Source organism: Zosterops lateralis (genome assembly GCF_965231275.1).
Source record: "Zosterops lateralis genome assembly, chromosome: 5".
Lineage (NCBI taxonomy): Eukaryota > Metazoa > Chordata > Aves > Passeriformes > Zosteropidae > Zosterops > Zosterops lateralis.
Genome location: NC_139766.1, coordinates 45,543,049 through 45,560,119, shown reverse-complemented (window position 1 = coordinate 45,560,119; position 17,071 = coordinate 45,543,049). Strand labels below are relative to the sequence as shown.

Here is a 17,071-nt window from a genome sequence, read left to right as displayed (position 1 = left end):
TTCCTGATGAGATTAATACTTGCACATATAATACTTCAAAAATTAAATTCTTGGGGCTTGATTATGCCAAAAAATATGTGCTACCTTAGAAGAAATGTGTGTATGAACATGCATAGATGTCTGTGAGTGTGTATTTGTTCCTGTATACTGTATGTCTTACATTTACATGTAAACACACAGTGTGCATGATGTACTTATTCCCCCAGAAGATCAAGGTCCTAAGAATGTGAAGGATCTGTATTTTACAGAAGTTCTGTGCGTTTGCAACTTGGTTGCTGTGGCAGATCTCAAAGGATTAAGCTAATGCATACACAGAATTGTTTTCATTGTATGACCTCATTGTTAGAGGAGCTATTGCATTCTGCTTTACAGAAATCCAACATTTTTGGTTAATTATAAACAATCTGTTTACCAGAGCCATCCATACCTTAAAATATCTGCTGAAGTTTATAATCCGTCCATCCTCTTTAACAGTTTTTTCTTTTATTTTCAGTGAATTTACTGGACTCACGTACAGTAATGGGGGACCTGGGATGGATAGCCTACCCAAAAAATGGGGTAAGTCTCTGCTGTTGCTTGCTTTCTCTCTCACAGATTATACTAATCGTTTCCATTCGGAAAGTAGACTACTGGGTTTAAAAACTCTCTAGAGTGATTTGTCAGCAATGGAGGGAAAAAAATAAATAAAACAACAAGCTGTGACTGAAGAAATGGAGCTGTATGGCTAGGGGATTGATTTATTTATGCAGCAGAGCCAGCCACAAGTATTAGAAAAATAATCATGAGTCAGCCTCCTCGCTCCTCTCCCCTCACCAAGAAAATCCATGAGGTTATTTAAATTTCTCTTAAATTATAAATTCTTGAGTTTTTTCTTGAGCCTTTGCGGTAAATGTGGAACACAAATTTTTTAGAAGTTAGCTTCTGAAAAACAAGATCTGGAAGACAACTGTTAGCTTTAAATGCACAAGGCTGTTCACAAATACATCTCAGATTCATGGTAGAGTTCTGAGACCTGATAGCACTGAAACAGGAGCTGAATTCTAAGCACCTTGAAGAGCCTCTGTCCCTTACCATTATTTATATTAAGAACTGTTCAGCCTAAAGAAGAGACAACTGAAACAACAATGTATGTGAGTGAAAGGAGGATGCCAAGACGATGGAGCCAGGCTGTGCTCAGTTGAGCTGAGCAACAGGACAAGAGGCTTCAACTGAACATGGGAAAGAATTTGGTTGTTGTGTGGGTGATCTTGGGTTATTTTGTGGGTGACAGGTTGCCCAGAAAGGTTGTGGAGTCTCCCTCACTGGAGATAATCAAGAACCCTCTGAACACAGTCCTGTACCATGTGCTCTGGGATGGCCCTGCTTGAGCAGAGAGCATATGAGCCCTCTGTGTTCCCTTCCAACCTGACCCATTCTTGTGATTATGCAGCTGAAAGAACCTGACCTCCTAATTTTATACTTGAAATAAATGGTGGATTTTAGATGCATTATTACCTTCCAGTGTATCTGCTTTACCTGACTGCATCATGCAAGCAGTCTTGGCTGTGGTTTTTGTCCTTTGGTTTAGGGCATCTGCAGTGCTGTACTGTGACAGAGATTTGGTGCAGTCTTGAAAAGTTGATTTCTGCACCATGCTGGGTATTCCTGTCAGTTCCTGAAAGCCATGAGCACTGTGTGAGGTGAGAAAGCATCCTAAGTTAGAAATGCTGCATGACTGAGCCCGCCAACAGCACAAGTCTCAGGAATGTGTTATTCCAGAGTTTTAGTCACCAGATGAAACAGACTGCATAATTGTTCTTGGATTTCAGTTGGATTGTTATATAGATGGTGTTTATATAAAATTCAGCCAACCTTGAAAAAAAAAAAAGGAAAAAAATATTAGACAGTAAATTAAAGTCTGGCTTTCCATATATTCTGTGTGGATGAAAGGTTGTAGAAATGGCAGCCTCAGATAAGCTGTATGTTTACAGGCACTGGTTGCAACAGCAGTGTGAAAGCTACACAGGGATCTGATTTTATTTTCAATTCATTCCAAGATCTAATCCTGTTATGGTTAGTATATAACCTTTTAAAAAAACCAAAAAACACCTATTGATTTAAAGCTGAGAATCAAACTTACTCAGCTTGCTTGTGTGGGCATCAGAGTAACCAGTGCCAAATACACTGGCAGAACAATATTTTGGTGCCATGGTGCACCTTTTTTTAACTTTTTGAACATCTTCTGGTATTTTTCCTGTGGTATAAAGCACAGTTCTGGTATATCCCAATGCTTTTAAAAGATTATCAGTAGAAAAACAGGACTGAGAAGTTTAGAACACTTCTGGGTCTGTATGTATAGATGAGTAAATCAAAAGGTAACTATCCTACACATAAGCCATAGTTGTATCTTTTCGTTATTTGGGGAAACCTTTCTATATTTACAAGCTCAGTTTCCAAAGAACACTCAGGAATGCCAGATTAAAGGTTACTGACTCAATAGGGAGAATTTTTCTTCCTTAATTAACTTCTGCTTTGTGTTTAAAAGTGAATTAGGCAGTTGGTTTTCAAATTTGCAGAAACCTTGTCTTAATCTTCTTTGTTTTCATGGGACACATAAAAATCCAAGAGGTTAGTCCAACTGTCTTTTTTTTTTTACTTATATATTTGCAGTATTTTATAAGCACTAAAAAAGGTCTTTCCAAAGTTACTTCTCTAACTGTACTATCTGCTCTGCAATCAGCTATGCTGTAGTTACACACTCTTAGCTGAATTTTTTTACAAGATCTATGTAATTTAAATATTTAAAGTCACTCTCACTTCAGGATGTGGATTTGGAAGATGAGGGAGCTTTAATTGACATCAGAGGCAGGCATTGTCACGTGTTTTGAGGCATTCTCATACGAATTTGTTATCTCAGGGTGTTCTCCTAGGGAAAATTTTCAAGGTCCCTGTATCTGTCTGCACATGTCCCTCATGGAGGAAAGGAGCAAAAATGTCAGGATGTATCACACTTTGCAACACCGGAATGTATAGATACTTAGCATGTTCTGAAGTAAGCTTTCTGATGCATGGTGTTTTATTATCGCTGTGAGCAGTATCCTGTGGAGTGCAATCACTTTTAAAGGGTGATGCAGTTCCAACAGAAGATATATTGGTACTCTTCCAGTGTTGCTGCTTCTCCACTTCATTTTTTTATTAAAATCTTAATAGAACTTAAGTGTTTTTCTTAGAACTGTAACTGCTAGAAGGTGGAGACTTTACCAGGGCACAGTTGATGTTAAAGAAAGCAAATGTTTAGTCTTTGGCGTTGTATGGGAGTGCTTGGGAGAAAATACCTTCATGTCACAAAGGCTCAGGCTGGTAGGATTTGAAAACAAATTTCCACATGTAAAACAAACAAAAAAAAACCCACAAAAAGCCCCTACCAACACAATCAGGATAAGAAGTGTAGGCAAGCCAAATGAGCTTGCTTTTGTCAGATCCTTTGTAGATATCATAGTGTAAACTTCTGTTACAGCTGTGTGCCGTGTTAATTTTTGTGTATGGAATCTTTAAAACATTCCATGCTCCAGAAAGGTCCAGCTGCCCTTGTTTAGTCTCATTTGCCTCTTTTTTTGCTGAACACAATGGGAAAATATGTTCTAAAGTGGGAAATGAAAGCAGCATTGTATGGGAAGTAGACTGACTCTCCAGCCTGGAAACAGATGAGACTTAAAGGTAGACCTGTTTTGTGCTTGTCATCTCAAATGAAGAAGCATGTCCCGACAAGATCAGACCTTGATCCACTGCTGAACAGTGTGTGTTGGTTCATCTTGTGAGTCGTGGGTTTTATGGGAAGGGAGATGAGCACTTCAGTCAAGACTGTCCTCTGAAGTGCTTTGTCTGGCACTAAAGCACTTGTTTGGTACTGGTTTGGGTGGTGGCTCTTATTCTTGCAGCCTGGCTGCCCTTCATATTCCCCGTTCATATAAGAAAAATCCCCCTCTTCCTTCATATAGAGTACTGAGGGATACATATGAATGGGATGACTGAAACATGCTATGGCCAGGTTGGGTTTTGAAACAATGCCTTCTGGTGTGAAGAACCAGCTGTTGAGCAGGAGAAAGGGCTTTCTTATTTCTGCTGCTTTTCCCTGAAGGATAAGTAAATTGCAGTAGTGTGGCTTCCTGGCTGCCCTGTGTGGGTTCAGCAGCTTGCAGCAGTTGTGCAGTCAGCTCTTAAACCTGCATTTTATTTGTTAAAGCATGAGAAAATTCCTGTGATGTCCTCATGGCCATAGAGCTCAGAAAAGGGATTTTCTCCCTGACAAAATAACGTGGTCAGCATGGAAAATGCTGTCCTTTTTGTACTCAAGTTAGGAATTGATCCTGTTATTACATGCCAAAGGGACAATTTTGACTTTTTTGCAGCTCTTGTAAGTTTGTTGTAGCTTGAAGGAGGTTACTGTAATTACCAGAGGCTATATCAGGAAAGTCTGGTCCCTCTTGTGTGGAAGGAAGCCCTCCAAGCACATGAACAAAACCAGTCAGGTTTTCTAGTAAAGGCTTGTACAGCAGGTCTGCAAAAATCTTTTACCTCTGGACTGATTCCTGGGGCATTGCTTAGGATTGCCCAAAGTGGGCACATCAGAGGTTTGTGTGTGCATTGTATATGGCTGTGACACTGGGCAGCTCTGACCTGCACAAATCGCCTGTACTTCTCTGTGCTAAACATACATTTTTATCATATGGAAACTTGCAGAGATAGGAACAAGAGTAAGTGCTGTGACAGAAATAGTGAGTTGAGGTCTGGCCATGTTTGTAGGCTGTATTGCATCCTCTTCCTCCCTTGATTTGGCAGGAGGCTGTGTCACGCATTTCAGCTTGCTGCAAAGCCAGAGCAGGGGCAGAAGCTACAGAGCACCCTGCAAACCCATGCTGTGCAGTTTTACTTGGTCTTGCCAAGTGAAAACAAAATTGCTGATTAAAATAAAATCTTTCTTTAGCTGGTTTGTTTATTCAGCAATTATGTCTGATTTTTTTGTTCCAGTGGCCATTATACAGCTGATATACTTGTTTCAGATCCTCTCCTTTCACTGTTACTTTAAAACTTTTCTTTACAGATTAGAAGTACTCTCTTTCTGTCCAAATCAGAGTGCCACACACCTGCTTTGCTTTTGCACAAAGGATTCTCTTCCATCTCCTCCACCTCACATTGATTTCCCTGAACTTCCTGCAGCACAAAACAGGAAAGTCTCTGTGATTCTTGGGGCATTGGTTCTGTGCTGTGGCTCATTGAACAGCTCCATGTGATGGCTTTTTTTTGTTTTGTTGGTTTGGAGTTTTTTTTGTTTGGTTTGGTTAGGGTTATGTTTTTTCCAAGCAGCATTTCTGGCTTTTTTTTTTTTTTTTTTTTTTTTTTTTGAGGACAGGTACCCTAGGATGTCTCTTTAAAGTTAAAAATAACAGCAGTTTTAGATTACTCAGCAAGATTTGGGAATAGATTCTTGTTGCTCTCTGTCAGTCCTAGTTCAGATAGAGATTTAACACAGGAATCCTGGACTGGAGGCAGTGCTTGCCCTCAGGGATAGAAATAAAATAAAGAGGGAGGGTTAGGGGGTAGTGAAAGGAGAAGGAGGATTCTTGGCACCATTGAGCTGTGTCGTGTAGTTATGATTATAATTGGCATTTTCAGGGCAGTACTTTTGGCAGCCTGTGGTTTTTTTTCCTGCAAATGCTGCTGCTCGTCTGTGACCAGTGTAGAAAAGGAATTCAAAGGGATCTGCTCTGTGGTTTAACCCCAGCCAGCAGCTAAGCCCCACACAGCTGCTTGCTCATGCCTCCCTCCCCAGTGGGATAGGGGAGGGAATCAGAAGGGTAAAAGTGAGAAAACTCATGGGCTGAGATAAAGGCAGTTTAATCAGTAAAGGAAAAGCCATGTGCACAAAACAAAACAAGGAATTCCTTCTCCGCTTCCTGGGGGCTGGCAGGTGTTCAGTCATCTCCAGGAAAGCAGGGCTCCATCACATCTAACTGTTACTTGGGAACTCTAATACCATCACTCTGAATGTCCCTCCCTTCCTCTTCTGTCCCAGCTGTGCCCCCTCCTAACTCCTTGTGCACTCTCAGCCTCCTCACTGGTGGGGTTGGGTGAGAGCCACAAAAGGCCTTGACTCTGTGTAACCTCAGTAAGGAAAACACTGAATTATCAACACTGTTTCCAGCACAAATCTAAAACAGCCCACACCAGCTACCATGAAGAAAATTAACTCTAGCCCAGCCAAAACAAACACATATGCTAACAAGCAAGAATGCAATTTATACATTAGCAAGGAAGCATGATGGAAATAAGTAATACCGAGTAGCTGAAAAAATGTTAATGGCACCCTAAAAGCCTGCAGTTTGGCTGCTTTGTTTATATGTACACATTTTTGTACATGCATGGTTTAGTAAGAAACAATACTGCACATCTAAGCGTTTGAAATAAACTGTGTAATCCAAACCCAGGCAGTAGTATTTAATGTTTTCTGTTATATACAGAATAAAGGAATTTTACATGAATCATGTGTGGGATGATGTTGAGCTCAAGAGTTGAAACATACGGGGTGTTCTTTCCCCACTAGGATTTATTTAGCTAATAGGCAGTATCTATATATATATGTAAACTTCTCTCCTCTGTGACTCTCTCTGGTTCTTCAAGTCTGTGGTCATTTTTTACTCATCCTATGGGGCCATGATGATGTGTTTTCTTTTGGTTATGCCGCCTCCTTAGTGTGCCAGAGTCATGCATGCTTGTTTTGTATAGCATAACTCCAACAAAAGAACTTGAGCTTTGGGTTGGAAAGGACATCAGAGGTTAATAATGCAGATGTATGAAACCCTTGTGGTATTTAACTGAAATGTATTTTAAAGCAGAGCTGACTTCATGTTTCCATCTCTGAAAGCCTCAGAGTGAGAATGAAGATGCTGGAGTTCAATGGGAGTAGGTCACTGCCATGAGAGGTGAATTTGGCCAACAGGCTGCTGTCCAAATTGGTGGATTTCCCTGGAGAGTTGGTGGTTCTCATGGAGCTGCATTTGTTTCACAAAGCTTTATTGTACCAATCTGAATCTAAAGATCAGCTTTGCACTGTGAAAATGCAACTCGTGTGAGAAGGCTGATGAAGCTGGGTGTAGCTCGTAGTCTTGGACTGGCCCACAGCCACCAGAGAGGAAGGGAAAAAGCTTTCATCCAGGTTTGCAATGGGGAGGACAAGAGAAACATAATTTGTTTCATCTAAACTGGTTCAGGTTAAATTTGATGGAATGTGGCTTCTAATGATTAGTCTGTGGGGCTGATGTAGGCTTTCTGTGACTCTCTGACAGCAGGTCAGACTACCTCTGCTGCTCTGGTCAAGCAGACCTCTTCTGGAGGAAGAAACCAAGTAGTCTGTTCTGACCTGTTGCAGCCCTAAGTCTGAAGCCCTTCTGTCTGAAAGCTTGTCCTGACTGTCTAGGATGAGATCTGTTTCCCTCTGAAATTTGGTGTATGTTTTTTTCTTTTTTCTTTTGTTTGTTCATTTGTTTGTTTGTCTTTGTTTGTCTTGTCTTGCTTTTTAATCTTGGCCTGACTATAATCATGTTAATGTTACTCATTCAGCAACCTGCATGTAAGATCCACTCTTGACTCTTGATACCTGCAGCGTATTAGCTGCAGTATATATCTGCTTTTAAAGCAGAGGCCCCCATGCTAGATGAGAGTTCTCATTGTATAGCCTTACCATTTTATTCATGTCCTTTCTCAAATCTCCTTTCGTATCTGAAGTTTAATTCTTTCACTCCATTTGAGACTGCTTGTTGTCCTGTCCTCTCAGCTGGCTGCCCTTCGGTTTGTGTGCTCTTGACATAAATCAGCATTTATTTGGGAGCAGCATCTGGTGAGATGTAGGTCTTATTAGAGGAGATCTAAAATGCCTAGAGTACCCTAAGGTACTGTAAAATAAATTAATACTAGTGAGATTAAGAATAAAGCAAATCTTTATCTTGGCTAGAACTGTATTACTGGAATAATATATTCTACACAGGAAAAAAATAAAGGTTGATCCTTCAGTATATCATTTTGTAAATACTGTTGTCAGCATTAGGTTCCTCCACACAGGCTCATTGGGCAAACAATAATCTCCTTTCATGCTAAAATGTCTCTTTTTTTCTCTAGTGTCTAGGAATTACATTGGGGGATAAAAGAGCTTTGAAGAGCTTTATCTTCTAAAACCATTGTTTTCTTTGTTTCTTTTGTGCTAATTTCAGAAATGTTGGTATCCAACAGTTAGTAGCCATACAATTAAAATGTATTCATGTAGTGCTGTCATGGAAAATCTGAAACTATACAGAATAAAATATTGCCATTACAGACTGCATATGCAACAGCCCAGGTTTTTTAAAACATACATTAGGATTTTATAGCTTATGTTTATGAATTTTTGAAGTATATTTCTCACTGGTTCATTTGCCAAATATATGTATCAGTGGGTTACTTATCACTTAACTGCATAATCCTTTTATAAAACTTCAAATGCACTGGCCCCATTTGACAGAATATATTTTTCCTCAGGTTAATTAATGGCTTTTTTTTTTTGCTAACTAAATTCAAGAATACAGTCCTGTTTGTTGTTGTTGTGTTTTTGGTTTTTTGGGGGTTTTTTTTTGATGTTACTCATTCAGGAAAGCCAGCCCAAAAAAACACAAAAAAAAATTTAAAATGCAAAATTCCTGAAAACAGTGTTAAGATGGAACTGCTCTTTTGTCTTCATGGCAAAGTGTTGCCTTGTGTATACACAGTGAATGAAGACAATAAAAATGAGAGGGCTTATTTGAAGACCCTTCACCTGGCTTGACACCTGAAAGTAGAGCTTTCTGATTGACTGCTGTTTTACTGAAAAGTCCTGATATGTGGTTATCCTACTATTAAGAAACAATTCAGCAGCTGAACATCTAGGATTGTTAGAACAAACTTTCATCTGCTTTTCAAGTTATTAATGGGAGTCATTCAGGATTTTCTGTTTGCTTGTCCTGATCAGTAAAACAGGGTGTTTTTCAGTTGCTGAGGGCTGCATTCATATATGAAAGTGAAAGGTGGGACTGGGTTCTTGGCTATTGAAAGAAAATTCCAGTGTTTTATATTGAAGTTCTTCTTGTCCCAATATATTTTGGGTTGATAGTCTTAATTTATCTTTAGATATCTTCATTTTGAGGGAAAAAGCTTACTGAAATATATGATTTAGTGTGTGCAACTAAGATAGTAACCATGAGGTCTGTTGGTTTAATACTGAAAATACTGCAGCAAAACAGATTGGAGATTAGGTATGAGCAGTACACATGGATGCAAATCATGCTTTGGAGGCTTTTTTGTTAACTCTGTTCCAAAGAAAAGTGGTAGCTCCTCTCACCAGCCTTTAGGCCCTTCAACATGAGTGATGAAGCACAGTTGAGGAGAATGTGGGTGACACCTGGCTATCAGTCATCTCTGTGATACCACTGTGATATTGTATGCTGTCAGGTCACTGTGATTGATTATCTGCACCCCATGGGATGAACAGTGAGTAGAAAAAAATTGCAGAACATGGTTTGGCTGTTGCTTCCTCTGCCAGGACAGAGGAGTTGGGGGGAAAAAAAACCCCTACCAAAATCATCTCAAAAACTCTGCCATCCTGAGGAGAGCTGTGAGCATTTAGGGTAGAGAGCAATTATTTCTTCCATGTGTAATGGGACATCACTGATTCTTAATTGTATTTCAGGATGATTTACTGAAGACACTTCTGTGATGTAGTAGTGATTTATTTTAGTTAGGAATGAATGAAACTTGCATGTTAGTTTGATCCTCACCTACCCCTGTATGATCTTAGTGGTCTTAATAAGGAATAATCCATGGATGAATTGCCAGTTAGCTGCAGGGAGGAGGCAGGATTGGGCCCTGGGGTTGGTAAGGATGCAAGCTCCCCTGAGAAGGGTGGGGACTGTAGATCAGCGTCCTGTGGTGGAAGAGGAGGAGGAGAAATTGCCTGCTGAGCTGGGCATCCCTGGGACAGCTCAGAAAAGGGTGATGATGGCAGGGAGTAAAGATTGCTACTGGCTTTCTAAAGCCTGGATCTGCCAGATCTGGCTGAAACCTCCACACAGTCCTTTATTTGCTTCCTTTTGCTGCTTTCCAGGAAGGAAAGTATTATTAGATACTTGGTTCTTGCCAAAATGCTTCGATAAGCATTTAGCTTATGTATTCTTACTTATTTCTCTTTGTCATCATTATTCAAGAAAGTGCCAGGCAACTCCTTTGATTTTATTTAATTTTTGACTTTACAAAATGAGGAGTCAAAAAAAAATCGAATTCAAAAAAACATGTCAAAAAAAGCAGATGTATTTAAATTGTTAGAGAAGTTCCCCATTACTAAAGCCTGGATCTTACTGTTTTCCAGGTACATGAACTAACTATATATTGAAGCATATAGTGTCCCGTAGAGCTGTTACTGTTGCTGCAATAAGATAAATCAGAATCACGTAAAGAGGTGTATTTTTGGTGGATAGTTGCTTTCCTTGGGGTGCTTTCTTGCAAAGATCAGAACTTCTGACTCTGAAGTGGGGGGAGGACTGAACTTCCACGCTGCAGAAATTTGCATTTGACTTCAGCAAAAATATTTTGGGACAAGTAACCTGATCCGTATCTCCAGAGATCTTCCGATAACCCCAATGATTCTTCCGATGATATTGACAATATTGGATATGGTACACAAGATGCAGTTACCAGGGGAAGATGGAACTGGGTATTTCTTGCTATGATTTGAGATATCCTTATCATTAATCCATTTTCAGTTTTGTCTTGGTTGTTAGAAAGAGCTGCTTGGTGTTCCTCTACTGCAAATCAGCCTCTCCCCTGCCTCACTTAGGCTGTGAGCTAGACCAAGAACTGGTGGGTGAGGGCAGGGTGAGAGAGGAGGTGATGACAGGACTTCTTAATATATTTGTTTATTGAAAGTGCTCCTTAGAATTAACTGATATTTTTTGAGGTGTGTGAGTTTTTCTGATGCACAGGTGCCGTTTCTTCTGGGATGATAATCCCAAGACCTAATTGTACTCAGCAGATATCAAGTGTGGGGAGGAAATTGTCTGGTTTTGAAAAGGAATATTTAAGAATTTTGGTTTATATTTCCTTCAGCTGTTCAGAAAAAACTATCACCTTCTGTCTGTTGCCTGCCTCTTTCACTGGGCCCTCATATTTTAATTTGGGGGAATGGGGGGTGGGACAAGGGCAGGGGGATCGTTTTAGCATATTCAGCCTGCAGACTCCAGATACAGCACTGATGTACTTCTCCTGGTTTCCTGCTGGAGCCTGGAGGTCCCTCTTAAAGTTTGTCACTTAAAGCTGAGGGTCATCAAAATAACTTGTGCTCTATATGATGTCTGCTCAGAGTGGCTTGCTCCCAGTTCAGTCAACAGTAAAGGATAGCAAAATTATGGCCTTTGGTCTTCTGTTCAGAAGCCTTGGTGGTGTTGAGGTTTGTTTTGTTTTAGCTTTATTTGCTTTAGAAACTGAAAGATACACTTGAGAGCTTTGCCTTGGTTTCAAACCTCCAAACTGAGGGGCTTATGGGGCTCCTTGCGAGACATAATTTCAGTGATTAGAACTGTATGACATGTACTGACTTTCTCAGTTGATTGCGGTGCAAAAGTAAAGTCAGCCCATAAATCCTAGCCAGTGTTGTGATTACAAATCATTACAACAATGTGAGATTATTCAGTTTGTCACAAATCCTTCTAGACTACACAATTAAAGTCATAACCACAAGTATAATCCTGTAAGGTAAAGTTACTTCATTACACAATCTGTCTGATTTACTGTTTGCTTTTTATTTCGATTGCGGATTAAATAACTGAATTTTTCTGTGTAGTTAACTTAAGTGGCAACACACATACTTTTAATATCCCTGCCAATTCTGGAGTTAATTTTGGATTCTTAAATTTATTGATATTGATTAATATAGTAATTGGGCAAAGACTTGATTTTCACTCTAGTGATGGGAAAATCAACTTTAAAATGATGAAGTTTTAGAAAAGAATTGCTAGTTATGTCCATCACTAGAGCATGATCAGGAAATAAATGAGTTATGATCACTGGTACATTGTTGGGTAGGTGACTTGGAAGGAGTTTGGTGCTTTCCTGTAAAAGCAGTGGCTGCTGTCAGTCTGCAGAATTATAGTGAGGCAGAGGACAGCTGCTGAACAGGAACAAAATTAATAGTTCACTTCGGAACGGATTTCAGACCAAATCAAAACTTCTTGTACAGTTTCAGGTACCCATCTCATTTGTTGTATGGCACTTGTCTCTTCCTGCCATTAGGTGCCTGAAGCTCCCAGTGTGAAGGAAACTCCAGTGGGCTGAGGAGGGACTTGTGCCTGCAGCCAGAGCCCAGTGACTCAGTGTGTCAGAGTAACTCTGATAAATACCCAGACCGAGATAATCAAAACCCATCCAGGGATTTGGTTGTTGGCCTACTTATTAATTTTAATGATAATTGAATATCCATGCCGATTACTCAGGCTATAAGCTCAGCTTCCTGAGTCCTGTGTATTCAATTTCACAACACTGCTCTTTCAGAGTCTGGTATATTTAAAACAGAGGGAGGGGTGATCTTCGTGTGGACAGACAGTACACATAGGCAGGAGCTACTGTGTCCTTTGGAGTCACAGTAAGTAAGTCTGGCAGAGCCTGTTTCTCAGAGCTCTATAAGTGTATTGACCTGGCAAATGTCTTTAGCCCCCGGGGGATTTGGTTATGATCCTGCCTGTGTAATATTTGTGAAAGGCTTTTGCTGTGAAGGTGTTGAAGAGAAAGCAGGGAATCTAAAGCAGCCCTTTCTTGGTGTTTGCAGAGCTCTTTTGTTTGATGCTAATAGCCCAGGGAAACCTCTTGGACTTCTCTGTTCTCTGCCCCTTTGAGCACAGCACTGTTGAGAGATTTTGTGCTTGCAGGGCTATCTCCTCTGGTGCTAACTTGGGGTGTTTCTCAGCATTGCAGTTTGCGGAGGCTGGCCCTGCTGAAGCTGGATATGCAGAAGTCCTTTTGCATCTCTCCAGGTGTTGCAGAGGGTCTTTGTCAGAAGCCAGAATCTATGCTGAGTTTTTTTGTATGAGGGGAGCTTTTCACAAATGAGTTCCCTGGTGCTTCTGACCCTGTTGGAATCTCCATAATGTCCCCATTGATCGAGGGGAAAAACAGCTAAAATCCAAAATGGGGGCTAATGCCATAGGTGTCTTGCGTTTTCTTGAAATGGGAATGACCTAAGTTAGCAAAGTCTTGATTACTGCCTTTAAAAAACAGATTGTCCCCTTCCTTTTTTTCAACCTTTGTTTTGTTTGTTCAGAAATAAAGCAGCAAAGAGACAAAATAGAGTTCAAACAATTTTTTTTCACACAGTGCTGTGACCAAAGATATTACTTGGCACATTTCCTTCCTGCTTTGCAGAGTTTTAAAACTGAGAACTGTTCTTTTCCTGTATTACAGTAAATATATAAGGAATCAAAATGATATTAAGGAAAAAAGTTGGGCAACACCCTGCTGTTCAAATGTGTTGATTGCAAATCACTGACATTCTAGACGTGCTGTTTCTGTTTGTTAGTGAGTTACAGTTTCAGTGCTGGTGGGGTAAAACGGTTGGGAAAAAGCAGAAGATTATAGTATTTGCTAGTCCTTATTATTTGCAAAAAAGAGCAGATCTGTGAGTGTGTGAGCTGAAGGTAATGGTGGTGTACCTTCACAGGATTTAAGGCCACTGGTTCTGTAAACATTATGTAGTTGATTCGCTTGTGGCAGATGTGGTGTAGAAACTTGTTCAGGGGTCCTTGCAGCAGGTCTGTAACCTTGATTTGGCCTACAGTGCATCTTCTGGAGAGAGATTTCTTCGATTGGGTCATTCTCTTGAGCAAAGTCTATATCCTTTTGTAGCTTGTCCCAACATCTATCAGTCCTTATTGTAAGACAAATGAATCTTTCTAGCTCAAATTGGTCAAACTTCAGTTCTCAGTTACTGGGTCTTTCCATGCCTCCTCTTGCTAACTTTACAGGTACATGCTACTCATCTCTCTCTTCTCCTCCCAACAACCCTTTTCAGGCAAACAGAGGCCACAGGCAGGTTAGCTACTTCCGAGCCTTCTCTAATCTTGAATGGTTTTTTGTGCTATAAAGTAGGGTTTTGATCTGTTGAGTAGCTGTGGACTGTCTTATGGGATCTTTGCGACTTATCGTAGGTGAAGTGATGCCATTTGAAAAGAAAATGGCTTTCTGAAAGTGATACTAGTAAATTGTTGCATTATCTTGTTTGCTCTGTGAGGCAAATGGAACACAATGAGAGGAAAATCATCCTTGTGATGGAAACCAGGTAAAAGTGAAGAGGGAATCTTAGTGGCTCCTCAGCTGGTTGCTGTGGCAGGTAGGAGTTGCTGAACAGTACAAGATGCTCTGTGACATGAGAACATGGGCCAGAGCAGTGCAGAAGGCTCTCATCAGGGAACCTGTGGGATGGTTACGTAGTAAGGGGAGTCCATAGGAGGTGGATGTGCTAATACATAAGTGCACCATGTACACAGGTTTTGGTAGGAATACAAGTTCCTGTTACAATGGAAGATACAACCTTGAAGCCCTAGGAAAGGTAGGATTCAGTCCTGGCTCAGCACCAGCTTCTGTGCAAATAAAGGTGTTATGCCTGCAAAGCCAAATATTTTGTAGCATCTCAGGACTTTGCATCCCTGAGCAAAGAAGACAGAACCAAAATCACCTGTGTGCTTGGATGGCCTGTCTGATTGCTTCAATCAACAAAAATACAAAAATTCCCCTTTTGTGTGTATGAGTGGTAGAGTTCTTTTGGGCCTGGTCCAATGTCACTTGCTCACAAGGCAAGAGGAAGCTACTGAGAAGCAATAACAGGTTTTTTGTGTCCTTCCCCTAAATGGCTAATCCCTTTACTTGGTTCAGAATTTCTTTCACTGCTTACTGTTTTAAGTTTCTTTGTGCTCAATAATTTATGGATGAGAGCAAACATTATCGAAAGCTTTATGTGTTGGGCACTATGGGGGCAATGTTTCAGCATCAGAGTACCATTTCTTCAGCAGTCTTCTTTTCAGTGAGTATGTGTTTTGGTAAGAAGAATGATGTCAATTAACCACATAACCTGTAGAAGTGCTGTTTCCTATGCTAATTAGCTCTTCCTCTGAGAACTGTACTTTTAATTTATTTTTCAAAGTGCATTCACTGATCCTTTTCCTTTCAAACTTCAGCACTTCGTGAAATATGCATCCAGGTTTGCTGAAAGGCTCTGGAGCTGATGAGACAAAAATTGAAAGGGGATTGATTTAATGGTTTAATTGCTAAATAATGATGAAACTGTGGTTGTAATTTGATGTTAGTCTGAAATGGCCAATCAGTCCATTTTGTAGAGCGAGAGCAAGGCCTAGGATAGGGCTGGAAAAATAATGCTCTGTAGTTTCTGTGCCAAGTGGTGCCTTTCAGGGACTCTTGAAGATTATGTAAAATGGTTTTTTACCAGAAATTCAGGCTCCAGACAAGAATTATCTTGCCGAGCAGTAAAATGCTGTTGCTGCAATTTAACTGAGTTCTGTCCATAGGCTGCACAAAATTGGGAGAAAGTTTCATTCAAGGAGGACCGTACTGTGAGAATGTCTCTTTGATAAGCAAGTCCAAGTCACAAGCCTTTGCCTTTCTGACTGGCCTGCTGGGCTGGTAGGGGAGAAGAAGCACTGAAAGGAAACACCAAAGCCTGGAGCTGTGCGGGATGACGGATCAGAATGTTCAACGTGGCCAAAATCCAGCAGGTCTGTTGCCACCAGGCATCAACAAACTGCAATCTCCCACCTTAACCCAAATCTGCTGGAGGAAGGCTTGGTTGATGGCAGTCTCTTTTCTCATAAGGAAATGTAGCCCATTCCCGTGTGTGTGTGTGTTTGCTTCCTCTTTCTGCTCTACCTCTCCTACTTCTAACCCACTGTTAATCCCAGTGCACTCTGGACAGAAAACAGCAGTAGTAAGAGCTTGTAGCTTTACTGAGCAGCCAGAGATGTAGCAATAGACCAATTAATTCATTTTCTATTAAAACTGGTTTTGAAAATTTGTTCTTTGAGGAACTGCATGTCTTCAGCATTTCTGTCTTGTTCACCTCTGTGCATCAGGGACTTGGGTCTGGAAGAGACTCTTACTGGTGAGGGCAAGATACATGAACTTTAATTATTTATGTACCCACTCTCTGCTCCCACATGGCATAGACATATTGGTGCTGGCTTTAACCCACCTTACTTACATGGTGAATATATGTGGCTACCGTGGGCTTGGCTACCTGATCAGATAATTTCTTCTGAAACTTCCTTGGATCCCCCTTAAAAGTTCTGAATGATGGTGACTCCTGAGGCAAGTTCTCACTGTGGTTGATTTTGTCCTGTTCCCCAATAAAAAAGTTACCTTCCCTTCTCTTCAAAATCATTCAATTTAAATTCTGAGATCTTTTGTTGGTTAGGCAAAAGCAAGCTAATAACATTTTTTTTTTTCTCTGCGTATGTGTTGCAGTATTACCATCAAGTTAAGCCACGGTTTATCTCTTGGTTAGGAAAACAATTTGATTTTTTTCAGTTTCTTCTGAAAACTTCAGCAGTAACTTTCCTAGGCTTTGTCACAGCTGGTCGCCCAAACAGCATTTATTTTTGCATTGCAGACATCTCAGCTGAGGATTTAGCGCATGATTGTATTTGCTTTCCTAGCCATGGCATGTTGATGTTCAAGTGGTTCTTCAGTGGTTGTCAGGTACCAGGAGAGTGTGGAGGATGCAGGTGTGAAATGTATTCTTTGTGAAATGGTTAGGAAGGAGGACATCCATCACAAACAGTTGAACACATCTGTGTTTCTTCAATTCCAGATTAAAAAGAAACATTGAGGTCCAGTTTGCATCTTTGTCCAGCAGATTTACATCCATGTAATTCTGATACCTTATTTAAATAGTAACATAAACTTGCACAATGGGAGTTAAACCCCATAGAATAAAAAATAACTAAAACTTCCATTATGTTGTGGAATAACCATACTA

The 17,071-nt window shown here is 40.4% G+C and overlaps 1 protein-coding gene across 11 annotated transcripts in view; it reads left to right on the top strand.

The window, feature by feature from the left end:
• The first annotated feature begins 498 nt into the window (after window positions 1-498).
• Window positions 499-17,071, top strand: part of EPHA5 (EPH receptor A5) — a 221,462-nt gene continuing 204,889 nt past the window's right edge. For all 11 annotated transcript variants that reach the window (XR_014590209.1, XR_014590210.1, XR_014590211.1 and 8 more), the window contains exon 1: window positions 499-558. Coding sequence is in view for 3 of the 11 variants with exons in the window: in XM_083862287.1 (XP_083718413.1) it covers window positions 520-558 (39 nt within the window). In the remaining 8 variants the exon portion in view is untranslated. The remainder of the gene's footprint in view (window positions 559-17,071) is intronic.